Below are 19,368 nucleotides of genomic sequence, written 5' to 3'. Positions count from 1 at the left end.
TCTCAAGACGAGCGAGCCGCGCAAGATAGCAGCGACGCGGTGCGTTCCCGCAGCCACTCCGGCCGTCGAAGCTGTGGTCTCCCCACTTTTGCACACGACAGTACATGTTACCAGCATGGCTGTGATGATGCTACGCCTAAAACCAAAATTTTCAAGTTTGGATTTAGCAGCAGCAATCTATGCTAGCAAAGACAAAAAGTAATCAAGCAATACAGTTTTGCAGAAATGTTAACAAAGACGAATTGATGGGCACAGCACTCGCACTGCAAAAAGGATAAAGAAAAAAATCTGTACAAGCGGAGGACACAAGCAGACCTGGTTGGAAACACATGTAGTTCATCTAACTGCGTTTCCAAAAGCCTTTAATGGTTTTCAATGCATGCCACTAAGCTATCACAGCACCTGCACAACCTCACGATACACAAGTGTATCCTGCAGGTTGTGGCTTTATGACCTTTATATCAATGTCTTCCCAAGAGGGGTCTTAAGATATAGCCGCTTATGAACAGTACTCTCTCAATGCAGTATTTGCACTATTGAAAAGATGAAAGTGAGTAGCAAAATATTGTTTGCAGGGTCAAAAACTGCTGTCACTGCCTTACTCGAACCACATATTGACACAGCATGCCTGACAAAAGTCACAAACTAACAATGGTTTCGCACACATCATGACAAATGTAAATAAAAAAAAAACATGAAGTGAAAACCTTTACGTTCATGTATATTACAATAAAATGATAAAAAAATCTGTCGCATGATTCACTGATTTTTTCGGAAACATCTCGAGTTACGCTTAATACACTCTGTTTCTTTGGCAAGGCGCCATTCGCACATATTCTGGAATGGGCAACAATTGCATTTCCATGCATCTTCTATGTCCTGAATTCCTTTTGCAGGCCTCTCACCAGTCCAAAATGGGAATAACTGCTTAAGAGTGCTCAACAACCAACTTTCATCATAATCAACACCTTCAAAGCACAGTGTCGTATTTGTTTTTTGGCTGAAGTATTCCACAATCAGCTGACTAGGAAGGGGCAATGCCTGAACGGTAACGAGGACAAATGGTACCAGTCTACCAAGGCTGTTCATATGTCGTTCTTCTGGCGGCAACAATTCAAGTACCACAGAGCTCAACTGCGAATCTAGATTTACACGGAAGCCGTTTTCAATGTCCTTTACGTCAACTTTGCCCAGAATAAGATTACTGAGCAGATGATGATAAAGCATAACTTGCAACCGGTGTGATCGGCGCACTGAAGCGCTTGGCAGCCTCATGCCTGTTGTTGTTTTCAATTCCACAACATCGATTTGAAGCGTTTCCACGTCGCAGCGCATTTCGTCAACAACTCCATTCACAAAAATGTCGCAGTCAAAGACTCTTCCAAACACTGGTACTTCCCTCGCAATGGGTGCACCGCACAACAGGGAACGTACGGCCTGCAGTAGATTCAGGAACAGTACCGCTATGTTGTCTTCGCGCGTCTTTGTGTCAACAGTAACCACGTCTTGAACTTCGAGTTGCCTTGCCATGTGGATATCCGAGCCACGGACGACCTGTGGACTCTCTCCTTCTTCAACGTCGAACCCCATCTCTTTCAGACGGGGAACTCCGATGAGCGTGTAGAGAAGTTTCTGTTCGCAGTACATTTGACTTGACAAGTCCGACACGTAAACACGTCCATTACGATACTTCTGAAGGGGAGGCCTTGAATCGGCAGGGCCATCGAAGTGAAGTTTCGCTATTAGATCGTCACCCTCAGCGTCATCCCAGGAACTGGCTGCACCACTGTCATCCATTGTGAAGTTTCGAGCAATCGAATGAGTACACACAATGCACTTCAAATACCGCTGCTATCGCAGAAAAGCGAGGTTAGCGAGGTAAACAACGCACCAAGCAACCGTTTGAATACACATGAAATGCGTCACTACGCGCGCCACACAAGAACGAACTTGCTGCGCCCAGTGTTTTGAGCTCCAAAAACGATATCACGTTTTTGAAAATGAGACAATATATATTTCACTAATAAGTTAAATTAGAAAGTTTATTTAAAGAAGATAGTTTTTTTATTATTGGGTTTAGAAAAAAATTACATTGACTGACGTAGCTACGGATACAGCAAAAGCTGCGCCGCGCTACAGCGCCACTGTAGCCGCGCCGCTGCCATGCCGCTGCGCCGACTGCGCTTGCGCAGGTGGCGCAGGCGCAGGTAAACAAGTGCACGCTTTCTCCTGTTTGAGCGACGTTTGAGAAACTGTAAGTATATGCTGTGTGTGTTATAAAATCCATTCGTCCGTAATTGAAGCGTAGTAGTGCGAGCGCATGGCATGACGGTACTTTCTGCGCCATGGAGAAGGAGAGCATTGAGACATTTCATTCGAAACGATCGTAGAATATCAGTTGAAAGTACTCTGCTGTAAATGGCGCCAAAATGTTTGCTGAATCGCGGTGTTGAAGTTTTGAATTACTGCATTCAATCTGTTACCGATTGTGCTCATCCGCTTTTTGCTTTATGCAGCCGGAAAGACAAAATTAAAAAAAGGTGAGAGTCCTGTCTTGGTCGTAGGTGGTGGTGGTGACAAACGTTTATTGAATCAAAAAGGGGTAGATGTATGCATCGGCCGGATCTATGAACATCCAGCCCTTACAGATACTGGGTGGGGTCCTTAGTACGGGACCCCAGTGGCGTCGGCCGCTGCCCGGGCGCGCTCGACCAAGGCCTTTTGGGCCTGCAGGTCATAGCAGCCGAGCAGGGTCGCCTCCCAGTCCTCCCGAGTGGGGTTGGTGTGAGGAGGAATAGCTGGGTTGGATGGGCAAGCCCACACCATGTGGTAGATGCCCGGGGCTATTATGCGCTATTTATTACCCGATGGCAACAGCAACAGTATATGTTAAAGGGGACACATCCTTTGTAATCTTGCTGGAGAGCGCTGTTTTCTGGTATTCAACACTGCACAAAAACATCTGCACTTCAATGCTAAGGTTTCTTAACTGGCGTTAAGTTGAACTGCTCACGTTTGCGTACAGTTGACCAGCAGGGATTGTTTGTATCTGACACGTAGTTGCTTGAAATTGGGCTGCAGAAATTGTTTGAAAGTGCCTTAGCTGGGTGCAAAATATTGCATATAAATTGTTCTCAGTGTAAGTTGTCATTATGTGTAAGGCACGGTTTCTGCTCATTGATTATAGTAAGCAAAATTGTATGTGTGCCTCTAAAAAATGTGTTCAATGTTTACAATGGCCAGCTTTCCAGATATCCTCTCATTGTTATACAAGAGGTGCTCTTTTTCTTTCGGTAAGGCTGGATAATTGAGAGGCAAGTGTGGGAAGTAAAATTTTCGGTTTTGCTGCAACATATACTAGCAGGCAGATTTCTGTGGCTCTGCAAAAGAGGCTAGGCAGGAAAAGGAATTGGCCTTTGTTCCCTTCACATGGGGAGTGGCCTACTTCATCATAAGTTAGTGCACGCTCTCTTTCCCTATGGGAACAATGAACAACCCACTCCCCACAGCATGGGTACAAGGGCCCATCTCTTTCCCTTTCCTGCCTTTTTTTGCAAAGCCACAAGTTGTCTGCAAGCATAAAAGCATCTACCACCTGTTGAACATAGTAAGGTGCTGTATATTCTGCAGCTGCACCTTCCTATAGCTGAAATTGCCAGCATTTTTTGCTTCTTCTGCTTTGTACTGTGACAGTGTAAATGTGTTGTGAAGAACATATTGCAGAATAGGTTTACGCCAGACTTGGGCATGAAGCTCTTTAGGCTTCAGAGCTTGGCATAATTCAAATCAACTTAAAACATACTTATGTAGTTTATCTGCCTGTGGGGCCCTGTGTTCCTGTTCGTTTCTTTTCACGTTGCATCGCAAGTTCCTGGTGTTTCGTAAAGGTCGCCTGCATACTTATAGCTGGATGTTTTTTGATTTATGCTTCACATTTCAGACACCTAAATTTTAAGCTGATTGCAGCAACAGAACGGTGTTTGCAGACCAGCTGAAGGAAGCAGGTTGCTTATAACTGGGTGCTGGCACCGTGAAAAGAAGTTTTGTTGGTATGGCTATGTAATTTTCTAGTTAGTGAATGGTTCCCTTTGTGGGAAGTTTGCAGATGTCCCTTGAGCTGTTTGTAACTCTGTAAGTCACAAAATTTTATTTAGCAATGGTTTCTGTTGTGGCTTACATTATGGCTTAAAGGCTGTTGTGAGGAAAGTCGTGACCTGAGGTGAAAAAGGTATCACCCATTTAAGTGTGAATTTTATTTCCAAAGTTACATAGTAGCTTCTTTTTCAGCATCCTTTTCCACTTGTTGGAGGCTTGTGACTATGTTTATAACAAGTGAAAGTATGCAAGAAAGTCTGGGCTCATATTGAGTTCTCAGTTGTACGAATTTATGCTGATAGATCATTAACTGCATCCTGATTCATCTTAAAGGGGGGTGCAGCAATTGAGGCTATCTTCACTATTTATACAGATAATGTAATCAACATTATTACAGTTAAATATTTTTCTGTGCTGATTTTGGAATTTTAATTATGTTGCCAGTATAGTTGAGTAACTGGAATTAACTCTCGTCAAGCAGGCACTGGGGTGTTATTAGTAAAGGAGAAAGTAGACAAGTTTTTTCATTAAGTATGTTTGCAAAGGCTTTTGTGTGTAGTAAAGAGATTAGCTTTTTTTTCTAACACCTTGTAATTCTAACAATAAAAGTCAAATTTTACAACTATTTACAAAAAACAATTTAGAAAGTTTTGAAGTTATAGAGAAATTAAGAACTTTTTTTTGCACTTTTAAATGTCTTAGGACTCATTTGTAAAACGAGAGGAAGATGTCTGCACAGCATGAAAGAGAACTTAACTAGGGTTGAGGGGGAGCCACAGTTCACAAGCCAAGCCAGCGTTTTGATAACGGGACTTGTCTTTGACTCATGTGCAATATACAAAATCATTCTACTGTCGTTTATGAAATGCAGCAGGGATGAATTACAACAGCCGCAGAAAAAGTTGAAGCTGAGAAAATCAACCTTAAAGTTGTGCCGCGCTTATCACTTCGTATGCTTTTGCTTTTGGTCAAATCACACCATCTTTTAGTCAAAGAAATGTGGCATTCTAACTAAGTGGCGTCACGAGGGGGGTGCAGTCTGCACCGGGTGCAGGGCTCAGGGGGGTGCAGCTGGGCAGTAAGAGGGAATAAGGGGGGGGGGGGGGACGAATTATTGTGTAAAGGCACGCATTGGTGCCGCTGAGACATTGACTAGCAAGAGTCATCTTGTAGGACGAATTATTCTGTTCTGCTTGAAAACACATGCCTTTATGTCAGGCTCTATGCCGTTTTGATCTTGGACTGGGCCTGTGTACGTGAATGTACCCTGGAAACACCAGCATTAACTCGATACCCATTCAAAACCCCTGGCAAGAGCGTGTTATATCAGCGGCCACGCCGCCACATTGCCTCTGTTTGTGTATATACAGTTCATTCTCCTTTCCCAAGTGAGGACCTGGCAGTATCTCTCTGGCAGTCTTTTGCCTTGTTCATTTATCTCCTGTGCCTTTTTCGCTCCTCGGCCCAACCACAGATCCGCCTCGCACTTTCAAGAATGGAATGCATGGAATCATCAGAAGTGCGACTCGTTTGCAGTTTTTGATGACCACACATAAAAAAAATGTCAGTTTCTAAATATGTATTGCATGTTTTGCTGTAATTCTTCATCACAGGACAGGTGAAGACCTGATGGCTGGGAATGATATAAATTAAGAAATGGAAAATGATCGCCAAATTAACAATCACATTTGCCATATCCCCTCTTAACTGCTTCCTGAGCCCCTGTAATTGCTGTATGAGGAATACCAACTTTATTGTCACTCTTGTGCTTGTGCTATATATGACGTAAACGTCAATCCCAGCTGTGGCGGCTGCTTGTTTGTCATGCTTACACTGCGAGGAAAAGCTGATAGTGTTTTGCTTAGTTGGACATTTTTTGGTATGTTTATAAATTTTACACCTGAAAATAATAATAGGCTGCAACAGTTTGTTAAAGTGTTACCAATTTCTTGTGATATGCTTCAGCTTTGGCAGTGGAAACTTTTAATATTTGTGTCGTCTTTTTTTTAACTGAGAAGCACTTTATTTATTCAGTACGTCATAGCATGCCTTTTTATTATTAATTATTCTCTCTGGTTGCAATTTTAAGTGATTCGAAAGCTAGTGTGTAGTTGGGCTAGTTGGTGCAGAATTCATAACATATTGAGAAGGCAGCGTGTTGACATGGGGCCTCTGTGTTATGTTGCCTGTCCTATAATAATAATTGGTTCAAGGAAGAAAAAGGCACAGTATCTTTCACACTTGTTATGTGGACACCTGAACCCCGCCATGAGGGAAGAGAGGAAGGTGGGAGTGAAAGTGGGAAGCGACAAAGAGGTGCCGTAGCAGAGGGCTCCAGAATAATTTCGACCACCTGGAGATCTTTAACGTGCACTGGCATCGCACAGCACATGGCTGCTTCTCCGTTTCAACGCCGCCGATGGTGGTCGGGATCAAACCCAGGTACTCCGGAACAGTAGGTGGGATGTTGCCTGTCCTCATGTTACATTTTGGTGTGCTGCTCTCTCATCATGTTCTCATATCTGAGAGATTCCTTTTGCATTCAAATGTATTATGTTGTGGCATAAAATTTAATTAAAAAGCTAGTTGACTGGAATAACTGGGAAGTTAGTTAACTGGTGGTAAGTGTGCAGGTGGCAGTTGGACATAGTTGTGGTTGTGTTACTATATGGGATAATGATGCCTGTACTGTCATTGAAAACTGTGCTGCTCGGAGTCCACTTTGTTCTCACACTGTCCTTTGGTGCAGGGGCATGTGTGGCATCTTTCCGATGCGGTCAGATGCACGAGTCTACTTCTACTGCACAAGGTGCACCTAGATACTGACTCCATCTTTCTTCGATGGCCTGGCCAGCATCACTTCCTTCCGGTGTCCTTCCTGGTGACAGTGCTTCGGTAGCTGGGCTGCTGATTGATGTGTGGCCAGAACACTGCTACCATCTGGTAGAGAACCCCTCCTGAACTCAAGGGTGGTGAGCGATGTGGAACATGGTTGAAATAACGGGTGTAAAGATGCACTTCAGGAGAGGACGGAGTAAAGGTGAATACTCTACTCTCCCTTTTGCAGTGTGTGCCTGCTACATACCTGTTGCTTGTATGCCGGGCTGTGCTGCCACTGGTAATGTCAGTGGTTTTTGAGGACTGCCTTGAAGGGACACTGAGGACAAATGGAAGCTGGCCTGTATTGATAGGCAGCCGCATTATAACAGAGAGGTCACTCTTTCCAAAATAAAGGCCAAAAAGACAATACAGTGGTTGGCATCAATTGTTGATCTTGCACATAAAATGCATGCATTGACTCAAATTTTTGCAGGCTGCAGGCCTATATACTGATTCGTAAGCAAGATTGGCTGGACATTTATTTAGAGTGCATAGGTCTGCCAAAATTCTCAGCATAATCAACTACGGTTGCATACGGCACAACTTATTTATGCCATTGACACACTGTGCACTATATTTGTAAGTAGATGAAACACGGTAATATGACTGCTTGGTCTTCTTATACTGCCTGTTCATTGAAGCCTAATTGATTTGGTAAGTGGGCAGAAATATTAAGTGAGAACATTCTCAGCACATGTAATGCACTTAGTGCATATATCATGAGCTTAGTGCATTGCATTGCGTTCATTGACATCTTCATTCCACGCTGATGCAGCACATTTTTAATTTGCTCCAAAGACAAGTACAAAATGCCTTGAAAAGTGCCACAAAGTATTTAGGACTGTGTTACATAAATCATGTTGTCACAGCAATACAAAATGAGCAACTAATTTTCTTGTTGACATCACCTCACATGTCAGTTTGGTCATGTTGCTGGCCGAGCCGGAAACTCGGAGCAGTGTCTCCGATGCATTTTGTGGAATGTCAAAATAAAGTGATTCCGAAGGTTATTTTGCTAAATATGCCCCATGGTCTGTGTTGCAGTACACCGGCAGTTGATGCTGCTTATCCATTTCAGACATGCATCATGTCATACTTTTGAGGAAAATCTGCAGTTTTGAGTGTGTATACATGGAACCTGATAGTATTTTGCAAAACTGGAACGAATGGCTCAGAAACTTGAAGAATTCATGCATGCCTCTTATTTCCATGTTCATGAAATTCGAACCCTTCAGAAAAATACGTTTTTGTCCAATTAATCATTTTTCTTGGTATCGGAAGGTTTTTCTGCAATGAAAACTCAACTACACTGTAGTAAAATGTTTTACCATGAGAGAGGAGTAAAATTTGCAGCACTAGACAGGGCTTTCTAGACACTGTGAAATTCTGTGACATCCACCTTTATTTATTGCAGTCCTTTTTTCGAGGCACTAAATAGCCACAGCATTCTGTCTAAAATAGGATACAATTAAAAAGACACCTGTTAGTAATTGTGAAGGATGGTAAATGGTGTGTGTATTACTCTGCTGAAGAGCAAACGAAATCAGTTTTTTATATTTGACCATACCACTTTTTCAATTAGGTAAAAAGAAAAGTTTAAAACAATGGATTGCATTTTGTCAGGGAGAAATTCCGTGTGGCCGTTACTGCAGACTCGAATTGTATGTGACTACTATAGCAGGAATTTCAAATGCAGCCAGAATCGTTGATCTTAAGAAAACACCTGTAGACACCTTGAAAAACAGTTTCAAACGTTACGTGTATAATTGAAACCCTGTGCCGCAGAGTTACATTATGTCACAGTGACTTAAAAAAAATCTAATCTAAGGTCCAGTTCACGACAACAGCATGGAAACATGGAGAGCAGCTGGCTCCCCTCCCAAGTGCTGATAAGAAATCCATCACCGGTGGCTCGGCAGATCACTTTGAATTTTTGTTTAGTTTTAATTCACAGTTAGATTTCTAGAATGGCACCTAAGATACAATTTTTCATGAGTGCATTCCCTTTTCAAATTACAGACACTGTTATATATATAAATGTACGTTGCAACTGATTTCTGTACAACTCTTTAAAGAGAACTCTTTAAAGTAATTTTTTCTTACAGTCTATTACGGGAATCCGATCCAGCAGGTGTCCTTGCAGGCATTGTATGGTTAGAACATGCCTGTGGGAAGAAAAAAACTACAGAGTATTTTATCTTTCAGGATTGAAGGACCTAGCTGACTTTGACATCTTTGTTTTCTGGTTGGATAACCAGGTGCACTGGAATCATAGCACGGAACACGCAAGGTGCTTGGTAAAATGACAAAAATATTTAGTTGTGGTTTAGCTTTGGTTAACCCTAGTTGAATCGCGAAGCAATGGCGGAAGCTTCTTTTGCCTGCTACGTTATTCCCCTATCATGCCCTATCATTCATTGTAAGGTGCTACATTATTGGGGACACTTAAGCTCATCTTTTAAGGGTATGACGCGAGAGCATAAGCTACCAGCCCACATATAAAGTCATGCTTCAACCAAGACATAGGAACATGCCTGTGTGTCATAGGGGTAACGAGAATGCAAATGGTTCTGGCAGGCTGATTCTGATATCACCCTCCCATATGAAAGGCGCAACCCGAGTTGGCAGCTCCTGCCTGTGGCATAGGGGTAGCGTGAATTCATTTGTCATGGCAGGCTGATTTTTTTATGAGATCGTAGCTACGCCTCTTCACAGTGTAGCTGCGGCCATCCAAGGTCTCGTTTTTGGCTGTCGTAGTATTGCCTTCGCAATAAAAAAAAAATTTAGGTGGTCTCTTAGATGTCTCTTAAGAGAAGAATGGCAAAAGCCTATCTTCTTCTCCTATCGTTTGCCTCTTATCGCTTGCCTCTTAACGGCGTTCATTCCAGTGCTACATATAATTATGATTGGTTTACAGGAAAGGAAAGGCGCTGTATCTGTCACACTCTCTCCGGCAAGTGTGAGTTTGGACGGTACACCATCACTACTGTCGCGTGGTGTTCCTTGGCGCACGTTCAAATGTGGGATTGCAGATGGCAGGAATGCTGGACGAGAACACATCTCGCGGAACATGAGAGATCTCGCTCACAGTTCTCGCACACGGGATTTTGTTCCATGAGTCTAGAAATGCTTTCGCCTTAAAATCCCATGGCATGTGCATCTGCGCCAGTGCCAACACTGGTGTAGCAGATCTACTTACACCACGGCTTACTATGGGTACATGTGGGTTCAAAACTCCTAAGGAGCAGTTTATCTAACGTTGTGCTCCCGGGTGCGTAGGAAAAAAGGAAGTGAAAGAGGTGCTTATTTTCAGTGATTTGCTCCATTGAAAATGCTGGGCCTTTTTTCTTGAGTGCTAGCTTTCTCTAGAATAAATTATTTAAGCAGTATAATTCCAATGCGGTGCCCTTGAAATCTGCACGTTTTGGTTCAAACTGCAAGATTGGGCAGTAACACACTTAAGGCATTCAATAATTTTACTTCGTTGTTTGCCTGGCATGGGGGTATAATTAGCACTGACATGATGAAATTGCTCATTGTGTAATTCATTGTTCATAGTAACGTAACATAACTGTGGGTAAAAATATTGCATAGATTGTCTTAGAAAGAGTTGTATGAAATGCAGCCTGATTCAATCAGCCATACAGAAACTGATTGTTTGTGCTAAAATTTATGGGGCTTTGCAAGCAATGCCAGCAAACTAGGTTCAGTGTAACTGCGTTTAGTAAAGATATACGTGACTAGTTAAAAAAAAAGAAAATAAAGGAATATCAATACATGCTGGTGAGAAACAAGCTTCTGAAGCAGATCATCGTGACTGCAAAGGGGGAAGTAACGAAACTGCCGGCTCCTATTTCTTTTGCTTCTTGTGATTAGGTCTTTATGTGGCCGTGCTTACAAGAAAATTGAGGAAATATTGTCTACTGAATATGAAAATACCATATTTACTCGCTTCTAAGCATCCCCTTTTTTCTTTTTTCCATGATCGTATGCCCAAAGTGAGGGGGGCAGTGAGATTTGAAAAACCGAAATTACCCCCCGCCCCTCTCTTGTTTTTGCGTCGATGGCTTGACGAGAAGGGCGCAAGAAATAACAGTTTATTTGGCAAACATCTTCTGCAAATATGATTGCAGTGTGCTTGAAAGTCAAGCGGTGACAGCCTCTTCAAACTTCAAACTCATTCCGATTTCTGTTACAGATGCCAAACAGCCGATGCCAAACAAAGCAGCATGTGCCTGCGATGCCTGTGAAACCTGCAGAGATCCGCCGAATGGCTGCCGACTCCAGCTTTATGTGACAACACACTGATAGAGTGATCGGGGTCGCTTTCGGCCAGCTTTTGCTGTCCTGTGCCACCAACTATTGAGTAGTGTTGGAGCGCTGCAACACAAGACGTTGGAGATTGCGCCGCACCACAGGTCTCCAGCAGCTCCGGCTCGACTGAGTGAGCAAGTTTGCTGGTAGCCTTGTCTACACTCTCTTCCTCGCGAAGAAGGAAGGGAGGCTTAGAATCTTGAAAATTCGGTACATGTTCGGCCATATGTCACTGTCTTTACTATGCAGAGTGAGCTTGTTTGATTGGTTCTTTTTACTCGCATAGTTGGTCCATGGCATTGATTAAGCAATAACGTGGGCCAACTCATTTTCAATAGAAGTCAGAGGTAAAATTATGGTTTATTTAAAGCAGCAAAGGGATGGAGGTCACATAATCATTGACGGTGGAAACTTCTTGTAGCTGTTAATAAGATGTGTGGAATAGCAGGGAAAGTAAACCAGTAATGGAATCAGCTACAAAGTTAAAGTTCTTGACAAAAATGGGGAAGCATAAAGTTTGTTTCTCACATAATGGGAATGTTAAACAAATGCCATTGCACAGGAATGGCACAAGCTGTTAAAATCTAGGGTGCAGAACTAAACATGATTATAAAACCCAAAGAGGTTTAAATTATACAAATAATAAATTTAAGTGCATATATTTACTAAAGCAAGGAAAACAAGGCTGAAAATTTTTTACTCTACTTGTGAATTAATGTACTGGCATGTGCCTGGCTAATGAGTTTTGACCTAATGATATTTGCTGTATCTATATTTTGAATATAGACCAACACCAACCTGTGACGTAGGCAAGATGCAGTGGTGCTGCTGTCGTCAGGCTGGGCCGACTGGGGGTGAAAGGAAGGATTAGAACCTATAGGAATACATGGGACCAAAAGGTTTCAAAGCAGGTTTCTGATTTCACATTGTGCCTGTGATGTCATCATTTGGTGGAGAGTAACTGAACATCATGGAACATTAATAAATGTATGAAACCCCATTACAGATGCTGAGCATTTTTGAAACATTGCGAAACGTAGAAGGGTACAAGTCGGGAGCATGTACCATAGAAACACATGCAAGCTAGAAACTTGCAAAATAGTTTCCCATTTTCTGAAAGCACCAGCAAACACAACAGTTGGTTAAATGTTAGCCAATGTCTTGAATAAAAAGAGTGACAAAGTATACTGCGTCCTTTTTATGCCCACCAATTTTTAAAGTGCTTCAATAAATATTCAGTATAAAGACTGGCATACCCCTGAAAAACTAGCTATCTGCTGGGTGCTTCTCGCAATCGTCACAGCTTCTTGTATTGTCTGACGTGCTGCCATGCAGGCTACATTCCCTGTTATATACTGCCGCTCCAGTGATACAAACTTTTAAGCTGAAGGCAGCCCTCACACAGCACTTTAAACGAACAGCGTGCAGCAGCAGCTGGACGACCAACATCCCCCGTCTGCTCACACAGATAGTATTTGCAGACGTCGGCGGTGTCCGTGATTTAATGGAGCGTCGTCTGTGCCGCCAACTACTACAGTGGACCATTCTCTTTTGCTCCCTTGTCATGACCTTTGAGAAGTGCTTTTTGATTGTAGTTGGGCCAAGGCTGCACACCTTGAATGACTATTAGTAAGCAAATTCAGTGCATATGGCAGCATATCAGGCTACAAGAGAAGCTTGCGCGATTCGGAGAAACATCCAGTGCATAGCAAGCCTATTGGCAGTATGTATGGCTTCAGAACATATTTTTAGCAGCGCTTTATAAAAGATTGCCTATTGCCTCTGGAATGGTGCAGCATACTTTGTCACACATTTCTTCAAAGCTCTCGCCAATGTATAACTGCAGGCCACCTCTACTGGTGCTCTGCGAAAGCAGAAAATTATTGCAGTAAGTTTTGCTCACATATGTTTGTATGGGTTGCTCTCGCACCCCATACGTTTCGCGGTGTTTAAAAACTCTTGTGTCTTTGAAATGCCGTTTCATGCTTTTACAATCAGTTTGAGGATGTTCATGGTTGCTGTGTACTGAATGACGACAGCTTAAGTGCCCCATGTAATTAGAAAACTGATTTGAAAACTTTCGCTTTTCAAGTATTTCGATAGGCGCGAAGCCTAGTTTTCACCCCAAGTCTGTTGCGGTGTCGCGAGCGCCCCCCTTGTTTGTAAGCACGGTGTTGGTCTATAACAATCATTGAGAGATCACTTTGCAAGACCATTGGGAATATTTTATTGCCTTAAAAAATGTTTGTGCCTTGTATGTGCTCATTCAAGGTTGCATAGCATCTCCTGATGGCCGAAGAAATTCAGTTCAAAGGGAATACAGAAGCGTCACTTTCTGTGTTCTTTCGGTATAATCTGTACAGGACAGCTTCCTTGTTGTTGCTCAAGTGCAGCAGAAAGGAAATGTAGTCGAAGCTGTGTGGTCAGAAATTTAATGAATCTGATGGTACAAAACGTAAAAGTTTAATATACTACTTTGACATCAAATTGTCTTTCCGATTTGCATTATAGAGAAAAAGGACATCCTTGGAAAGTTACAATATAGCAGTTATAAAATCGTAAGCTTCGGAATTAGCCTAAATTTTAAGAGAGAGTGGAAAACCAGTAAGGGAGAATCCCATCTACGAGTTAGCGGTGAGAGGGAGATGAGAAAAATTCAAGATTTCACTGCAGAATAGATGATAGGTTTTAACCGAGGACTACCACCTCAGCTTCAAGCAATGAATTATCTCGTTATCATTATGGAATGCACAGTAGAAGCAGGCGGTAGGTAGTTGAACCAGACACCGGTTAATTCTAAGCCAAAAATCTGCTAAGACACCCCACAGCATGGAAGCCTTTCACCCCCAGGCAGAATAAAAATGACAGAGGTGTCAAGCGTAAATTTTGATTGGAGATAACCTTGCATGCTCTAATGGTTGGAGGTAGCCTAAAAGCGGTCAACAAGGCAAAGAAATTTCACTGGGGAGGAGGTGTCTAGTTTGGAATTGTACGCGCTAGGAGAAAGAATTCATCCGTACAAAATTGAACGTAAGCGGGAAAATCATTGTTAATATATTAAGGTCGCTCCTGATGACAGACGGCAAGTTTTTGAATGAAGCAAGTGTTTTGCAAAATAATGATGAAGGAGGAATTGTGTTTCATTTGTCTATGATGTGTCACCTCTTGTCGGCTTCATGTCGTCTCACTTGGGGGGGTCTTCATGCCTCGTGTCTCATGTCGTCTGCTTCTTATTCTCGATACGCAGGGCCTTCTTCCGTGTTGCTTCGTCTGCAGCTTCTCACTGTCAACTTGCACTATCTTCATGCAAGTGACATTGGGCGGCGCAAACTGTTACTGGTGCTGCAGCCTGTTGTACGTCTCCTTCATGCTATGGGGATGCTGGACCTCAGAACATTTGTGCCTGAAGTCAAGTTTCTCTTGCAGTGAGTGAACACACTTCCTTGGAGGCATTTTTGTATTTAATTCCTTTGATGTGCAGCGTGTCTTTATCGCGATAGTGTTAAAGACCACATTACACAGAAAATTCAGCGTTGGCTTAGGTGTTGGTGTCGTGAGTGACAAATCACAGGCACTGACAGGTGGTAGCTGACAGCCAACATGGCCGAGCACTGATTCTTAGATGGCTTGTGTGACTTGAGAGGCCACATGATATCAGAAAGCTAATAGGAGCTGCCAACTCTGGTTGAGGGTGGAATGTGGAATAACAATCAACCTTCCAGTCCTCTTCGATGCCAGGTCAAGCACGCTACTCCTTGGCCACGCAGGAACGTACGGGTGGCTTGGTTAAAGCGGGGCTTTATATGTTGGCCAGACGTCTATGGTATTGTGTCTTACCCTTAAAGGCGGCGCTCAAGCGTCTCCCATAATTTTGTATCATTTGGTCGAGTTCATTCGCTGCTTTTTTATTAACGTGGCGTCTCAGCCTGTGCCTGTGCAGGTTTCAGACCACAGCAGTTAAGTTTACCACTCCAACTGATGTTTCTACGGGATCTTGTTATAAAAACTATGCTTACAAACTTGCAAAATTCAATTCATGGTAAGCAGCCGCATTTGAGCAATAAATGGCCATCTTGCATTTTATGCAGCCAAAAGAAAGCCTTCTATCAATATTCAATATATTTATGTTTTGATAATAAGTGTTCAGAGGTTTTAAGTTGGAATGGGCATTCATATGGCCCCTGGTAACGCTTGCATTAGGAGGGATTCTATTTTCTGCAAATCATGTTTCGTTAGCGTTGAATGGGAAAGTTTGGAAATAACTGGTTATTCAAGAGTGTTATTATACTGCTGTGTGCGCTAATGAAAAGTTTTGTTCTTGCACAGTTCTTAAGTAAGTTGAAAATGCTGGGAGAAGGGATATGCCTAACAGGAAACAGAAGTGTTTTTAAAATGCATTAGGCATATTGTTTTAATGTAATACAGTTGAACCCCTCTATAACGAAAGCCCTCAAGAACGAAATTCTCGCGACAACGAAAAATTCTGGCGCCCCCGGCGAACTCCCATAGAGTTCAATGCATTTGTCCCCTCTCAACAGCGAAGGGTTTTTAAAAAGCAGTCCCGCATTAACGAAAGTTTGAGGTAGTGATCTACAACATTTTTTCGGCACATCAGCCAGTCGGGAACATAGAATGGGCGAAACTGCAGCAGCACACTCATCCGACAAGTCGAGCCCGTTCATTTCACCTCCCAACAAGCACCGGCGCAGTCATTTTTGTTTACTTTCGGTTGGTTCGGTAATGATGATAGCAACGCATATTTTTTTTTTTTTTTTTTGCCTGCTGAAAGCGGCTTTTTGCTAGCCTGTCTGTTGGCCACTACGCATGTATGTGACGTTTCACGCCACGTGACGACACCGCCGGCCAACCGGGGAAGAGCAAGGAACCTCCTTTTTTTTTCTTTTCGCTAGTGCGCCGACCACGCGACCACGCTATCTCGCCGATCTCGCCATCTGCCTTGTGCCGCTCGCGACTTGCCTGTGTACAGTGTCTTTTTTTTTTTTTTTTTACTGTCGGAAACATGCCGCCTCCTGTAAAGAAGCGCAAGTTTTTCACGCTGCAGGAAAAGGCTGCAATTATCGCCGAAGCTGAAAAAGGCAGGAAGAAGACTGATATTGCGGAGGAGTTCGGTATCCCGTGCAGCTCGCTTTCTATGATTCTGAAATCAAGGAATGGCATCATGGCGGCACTCCAGAACGGCGCGCGCGCTCAGAACAAGACTTTGGCAGCGCCGGTCTACGAAGACGTGGACAAAGCCGTATTTCAGTGGTTCCTGGACAAGAGAGCGAACAAGGTGCCTTTGTCCGGAAGCCTCCTGCAGCAAAAGGCGATTGACTACGCGTGCATTCTGGGGCACGACAACTTTAAGGCGAGTGCCGGATGGCTAAGTCGATTTAAAGCGCGGCACTGCATCGTCGCCAAAGTGTTGTCGGGGGAGTGTGCGAGCGTAGACGCTGAAGCAGCATCTTCCTGGATGGAGAAAAGTTACGAAGGCATAATGGACGAGTACGAGCCCTCCGAAATTTATAATGCGGACGAAACGGGCTTCTTCTATGAAATGTTGCCTTCAAAAATGCTAGACCTGAAAGGAAAAAAATGCCATGGCGGCAAGCTGAGCAAAAAGCGGGTCACCATTCTTTTATGCTCAAACATGGATGGATCTGACAAGCGTCCCCTCCTCGTGATCGGCCGGAGCAAGACTCCACGGTGTTTTAAACGTAACCGAAAGCTTCCGGTCCAGTACACTGCAAACCAAAAAGCGTGGATGACACGCGCAATATTCACAAGCTGGCTGGAAGCCTTTGATACGGACATGCGAAAGCAGGGCAGATCTGTCTGCCTTTTTTTGGACAACTGCAGTGCGCACCACATTGAAGACGTTGCCCTGACGAGCATCCACTTTATTTTTTTCCCCGCGAACTGCACATCCGTTATCCAGCCTCTTGATCAGGGGGTTATCAAAAGTGTGAAGTCTGCGTACCGAAGAAGGCTCATACAGCGGATGTTGCTAAACATCGAAATGAAGCGACCGACGGAAATTGACCTCTTCATGGCGCTGGAGATGCTTGCCGGTGCGTGGATTGCTACTTCTGCCACGCTTGTCCAGAACTGCTTCAGGCACGCCGGTTTCGCAGCTGGTCAGCACGCCTTGGCAGAACCGGAAGCTGCAAGCGGTGACGATCTGCAGCCACTAACGGAAGCATGGAACGCGCTTCGCAGTGTAGATACAATGGTGCCAGAGGCTGTTGAACTGGAGGACTTTTTGTGTGCGGACGCCGACTTGATCGTGCACGAGGAATTCAGCGACGACGCTATTATCGACAGTGTGCGCAAAGGAAATGAGGCGAGTGACGACGAAGATAGCGAAAACCAAGCACAAGGTAAGCAAGTAAGCTCGCGTGATGTGCTTGATGCATTCGATGTGATCTGGACTTTTCTCGGCGACGATGACGACGAAACTATGCATAGCTTATCAAGCTGCGAAGCCAGAGTCGTCAAGCTCCTGCACAGCAATGTCAAGCAGAGCAAAATAAGCGACTTTTTTAATTAAATCTTTGTTCTGGAAGGTAATGGGTGTGCTTATTTGTCCATTTTCGCGACAGCGAAATTCTCGCGACAACGAAAAGGTTTTCCTTCCCCGGCGGTTTCGTTATTGCGGGGTTCGACTATGATTGTACATAAGCTGTTGGCAGTCAGCTTTAAAAAGAATGTTTATGTGAATCAAACAGAACAGTTGTCTCCTTTATGCATGTTTTCTTTTGTGTGTGCGCGGTGTGATGACCACACTGCGGAAACATTATATTTTAACAGGAAGATGTCCAACATTACATTACACAAGCCCGGAGTTGTCTTCTCACACAATTTTAGCCCAAAAGGTGCAGTAAAAGGATTTGCACTCTGGTATGTTTCAGGATAATAGTCCTGAACATGAAAACATGAACTAAAAAAACAGATGGTGTCTGAAAGGATGTGATTTAATTTGAATGCTTTTGTACTCAAGAAAGCATATAAATTTGCTTCAGAAGCTTGAAAGAAGAGTGTGCGTGTAGTCCATCCAGCCATGCTGAGCTGAGTGTGATGTATTTTGTCATGACAAGTTTGGCTCAGTGTCACTGGTAGGCACAAAATAGAAATTAGGCTCCTTGTTGGCATGGGTATGGTCTGCTGCCACCCACCTGATACTGCTGAGTAGATGTTGAGCACTGGTGTACTCTGGAAGGTTCTTTTTGGCTGGCGTATTGCTGCTGCATGCTGCAGTGTAGGTATCCGAGTGCCACGGCTTTCTGTGTGGTGGTGTGTAAAGCATTGCGAAATCCTGTCAAGCCTCGCGTGCCTGTTACAAACTCCTGTACCTATTATGAGCTGCATAATGCTGCTGTAGTGTGTTTCCAATACTGCAGCAAACTCAGCCATTCCTACTTAGCAACTGAGCCTGTGCAAACTGTGGCTTTAATTATTTGTCAAAATTTACATTTCAAATTATACAACTGCAGAATTCTACAACTTATCTGATGTTCTGAATTAACTGCGATCAAATTTTTGAGGTTTTGCACTGCATTTCTGTGATAGTGTGGCCAGCTAAGTATGAAATTAAATTTTGATGGTAAGAAAAATTGTCTTTCTAACTTTTTCTCATGCAGGAATCCACAGCCCTATTTGCTGATTGCTCATGCAGTGCTGGGAATTTGGTTTAGCTGAGACTGCACAGAAAAATGCACGGAGGTAGTTGTTTGTGGCTGATGGTAATGAAGAAGCAAGAGATTAAGACCGATGAAATGGTAAGTCACTGTGGCATTACCGTAAAAACCCGCGTATAATACGAACCCGAATATAATACGAGGTGAAATTCTGGAGACGCGAAATGGAAAAAAAAAGTTTTTACCGCATATAATACGAGAGAGAAAAAACAAGACATTTATTGAAATCGGACCTCACACTTCAATCACTTTCATCTTCAGCAGCGCTTTCCTCGGAAATTTCTTTGTCGGACAAATCATCCCACAGGTACTCATCTTCTGTGCCATCGAGGGCGTTTGAGATGCCGCACTTCTTAAACGAACGGCGCACAAGCTCCTCTGG

The 19,368-nt window shown here is 43.4% G+C and overlaps 1 protein-coding gene and 1 long non-coding RNA gene across 5 annotated transcripts in view; one reads left to right on the top strand and one right to left on the bottom strand.

Annotated features, from left to right (window-relative positions):
- Positions 1-384: 384 nt before the first annotated feature.
- LOC146205581 (exonuclease V-like) lies at positions 385-1,954 on the bottom strand. The gene has a single exon (XM_084590267.1). The coding sequence runs from the start codon at positions 1,795-1,797 to the stop codon at positions 760-762; it is 1,038 nt and encodes a 345-aa protein (XP_084446393.1). The 5' UTR covers positions 1,798-1,954; the 3' UTR covers positions 385-759.
- A 202-nt stretch (positions 1,955-2,156) lies between these two features.
- LOC146205579 (uncharacterized) overlaps positions 2,157-19,368 on the top strand; it is a 40,339-nt gene continuing 23,127 nt past the window's right edge. For 2 of the 4 annotated variants that reach the window (XR_014704209.1, XR_014704212.1), the window contains exons 1-5: positions 2,157-2,254; positions 6,845-7,135; positions 11,174-11,419; positions 14,537-14,714; positions 18,930-19,067. This is a non-coding gene — a long non-coding RNA (uncharacterized LOC146205579). Of the gene's footprint in view, positions 2,255-2,298; positions 2,541-6,844; positions 7,136-11,173; positions 11,420-14,536; positions 14,715-18,929; positions 19,068-19,368 lie in introns of those variants that run through there. The other 2 variants (XR_014704211.1, XR_014704210.1) reach the window with 2 other exon arrangements.

Source organism: Amblyomma maculatum, chromosome 1 (genome assembly GCF_055883805.1).
Source record: "Amblyomma maculatum isolate TAMU_Amacu chromosome 1, ASM5588380v1, whole genome shotgun sequence".
NCBI classification, from domain to species: domain Eukaryota; kingdom Metazoa; phylum Arthropoda; class Arachnida; order Ixodida; family Ixodidae; genus Amblyomma; species Amblyomma maculatum.
Note: the sequence above shows the minus strand (reverse complement) of the source record. Positions and strands in the feature narration are given on the sequence as shown.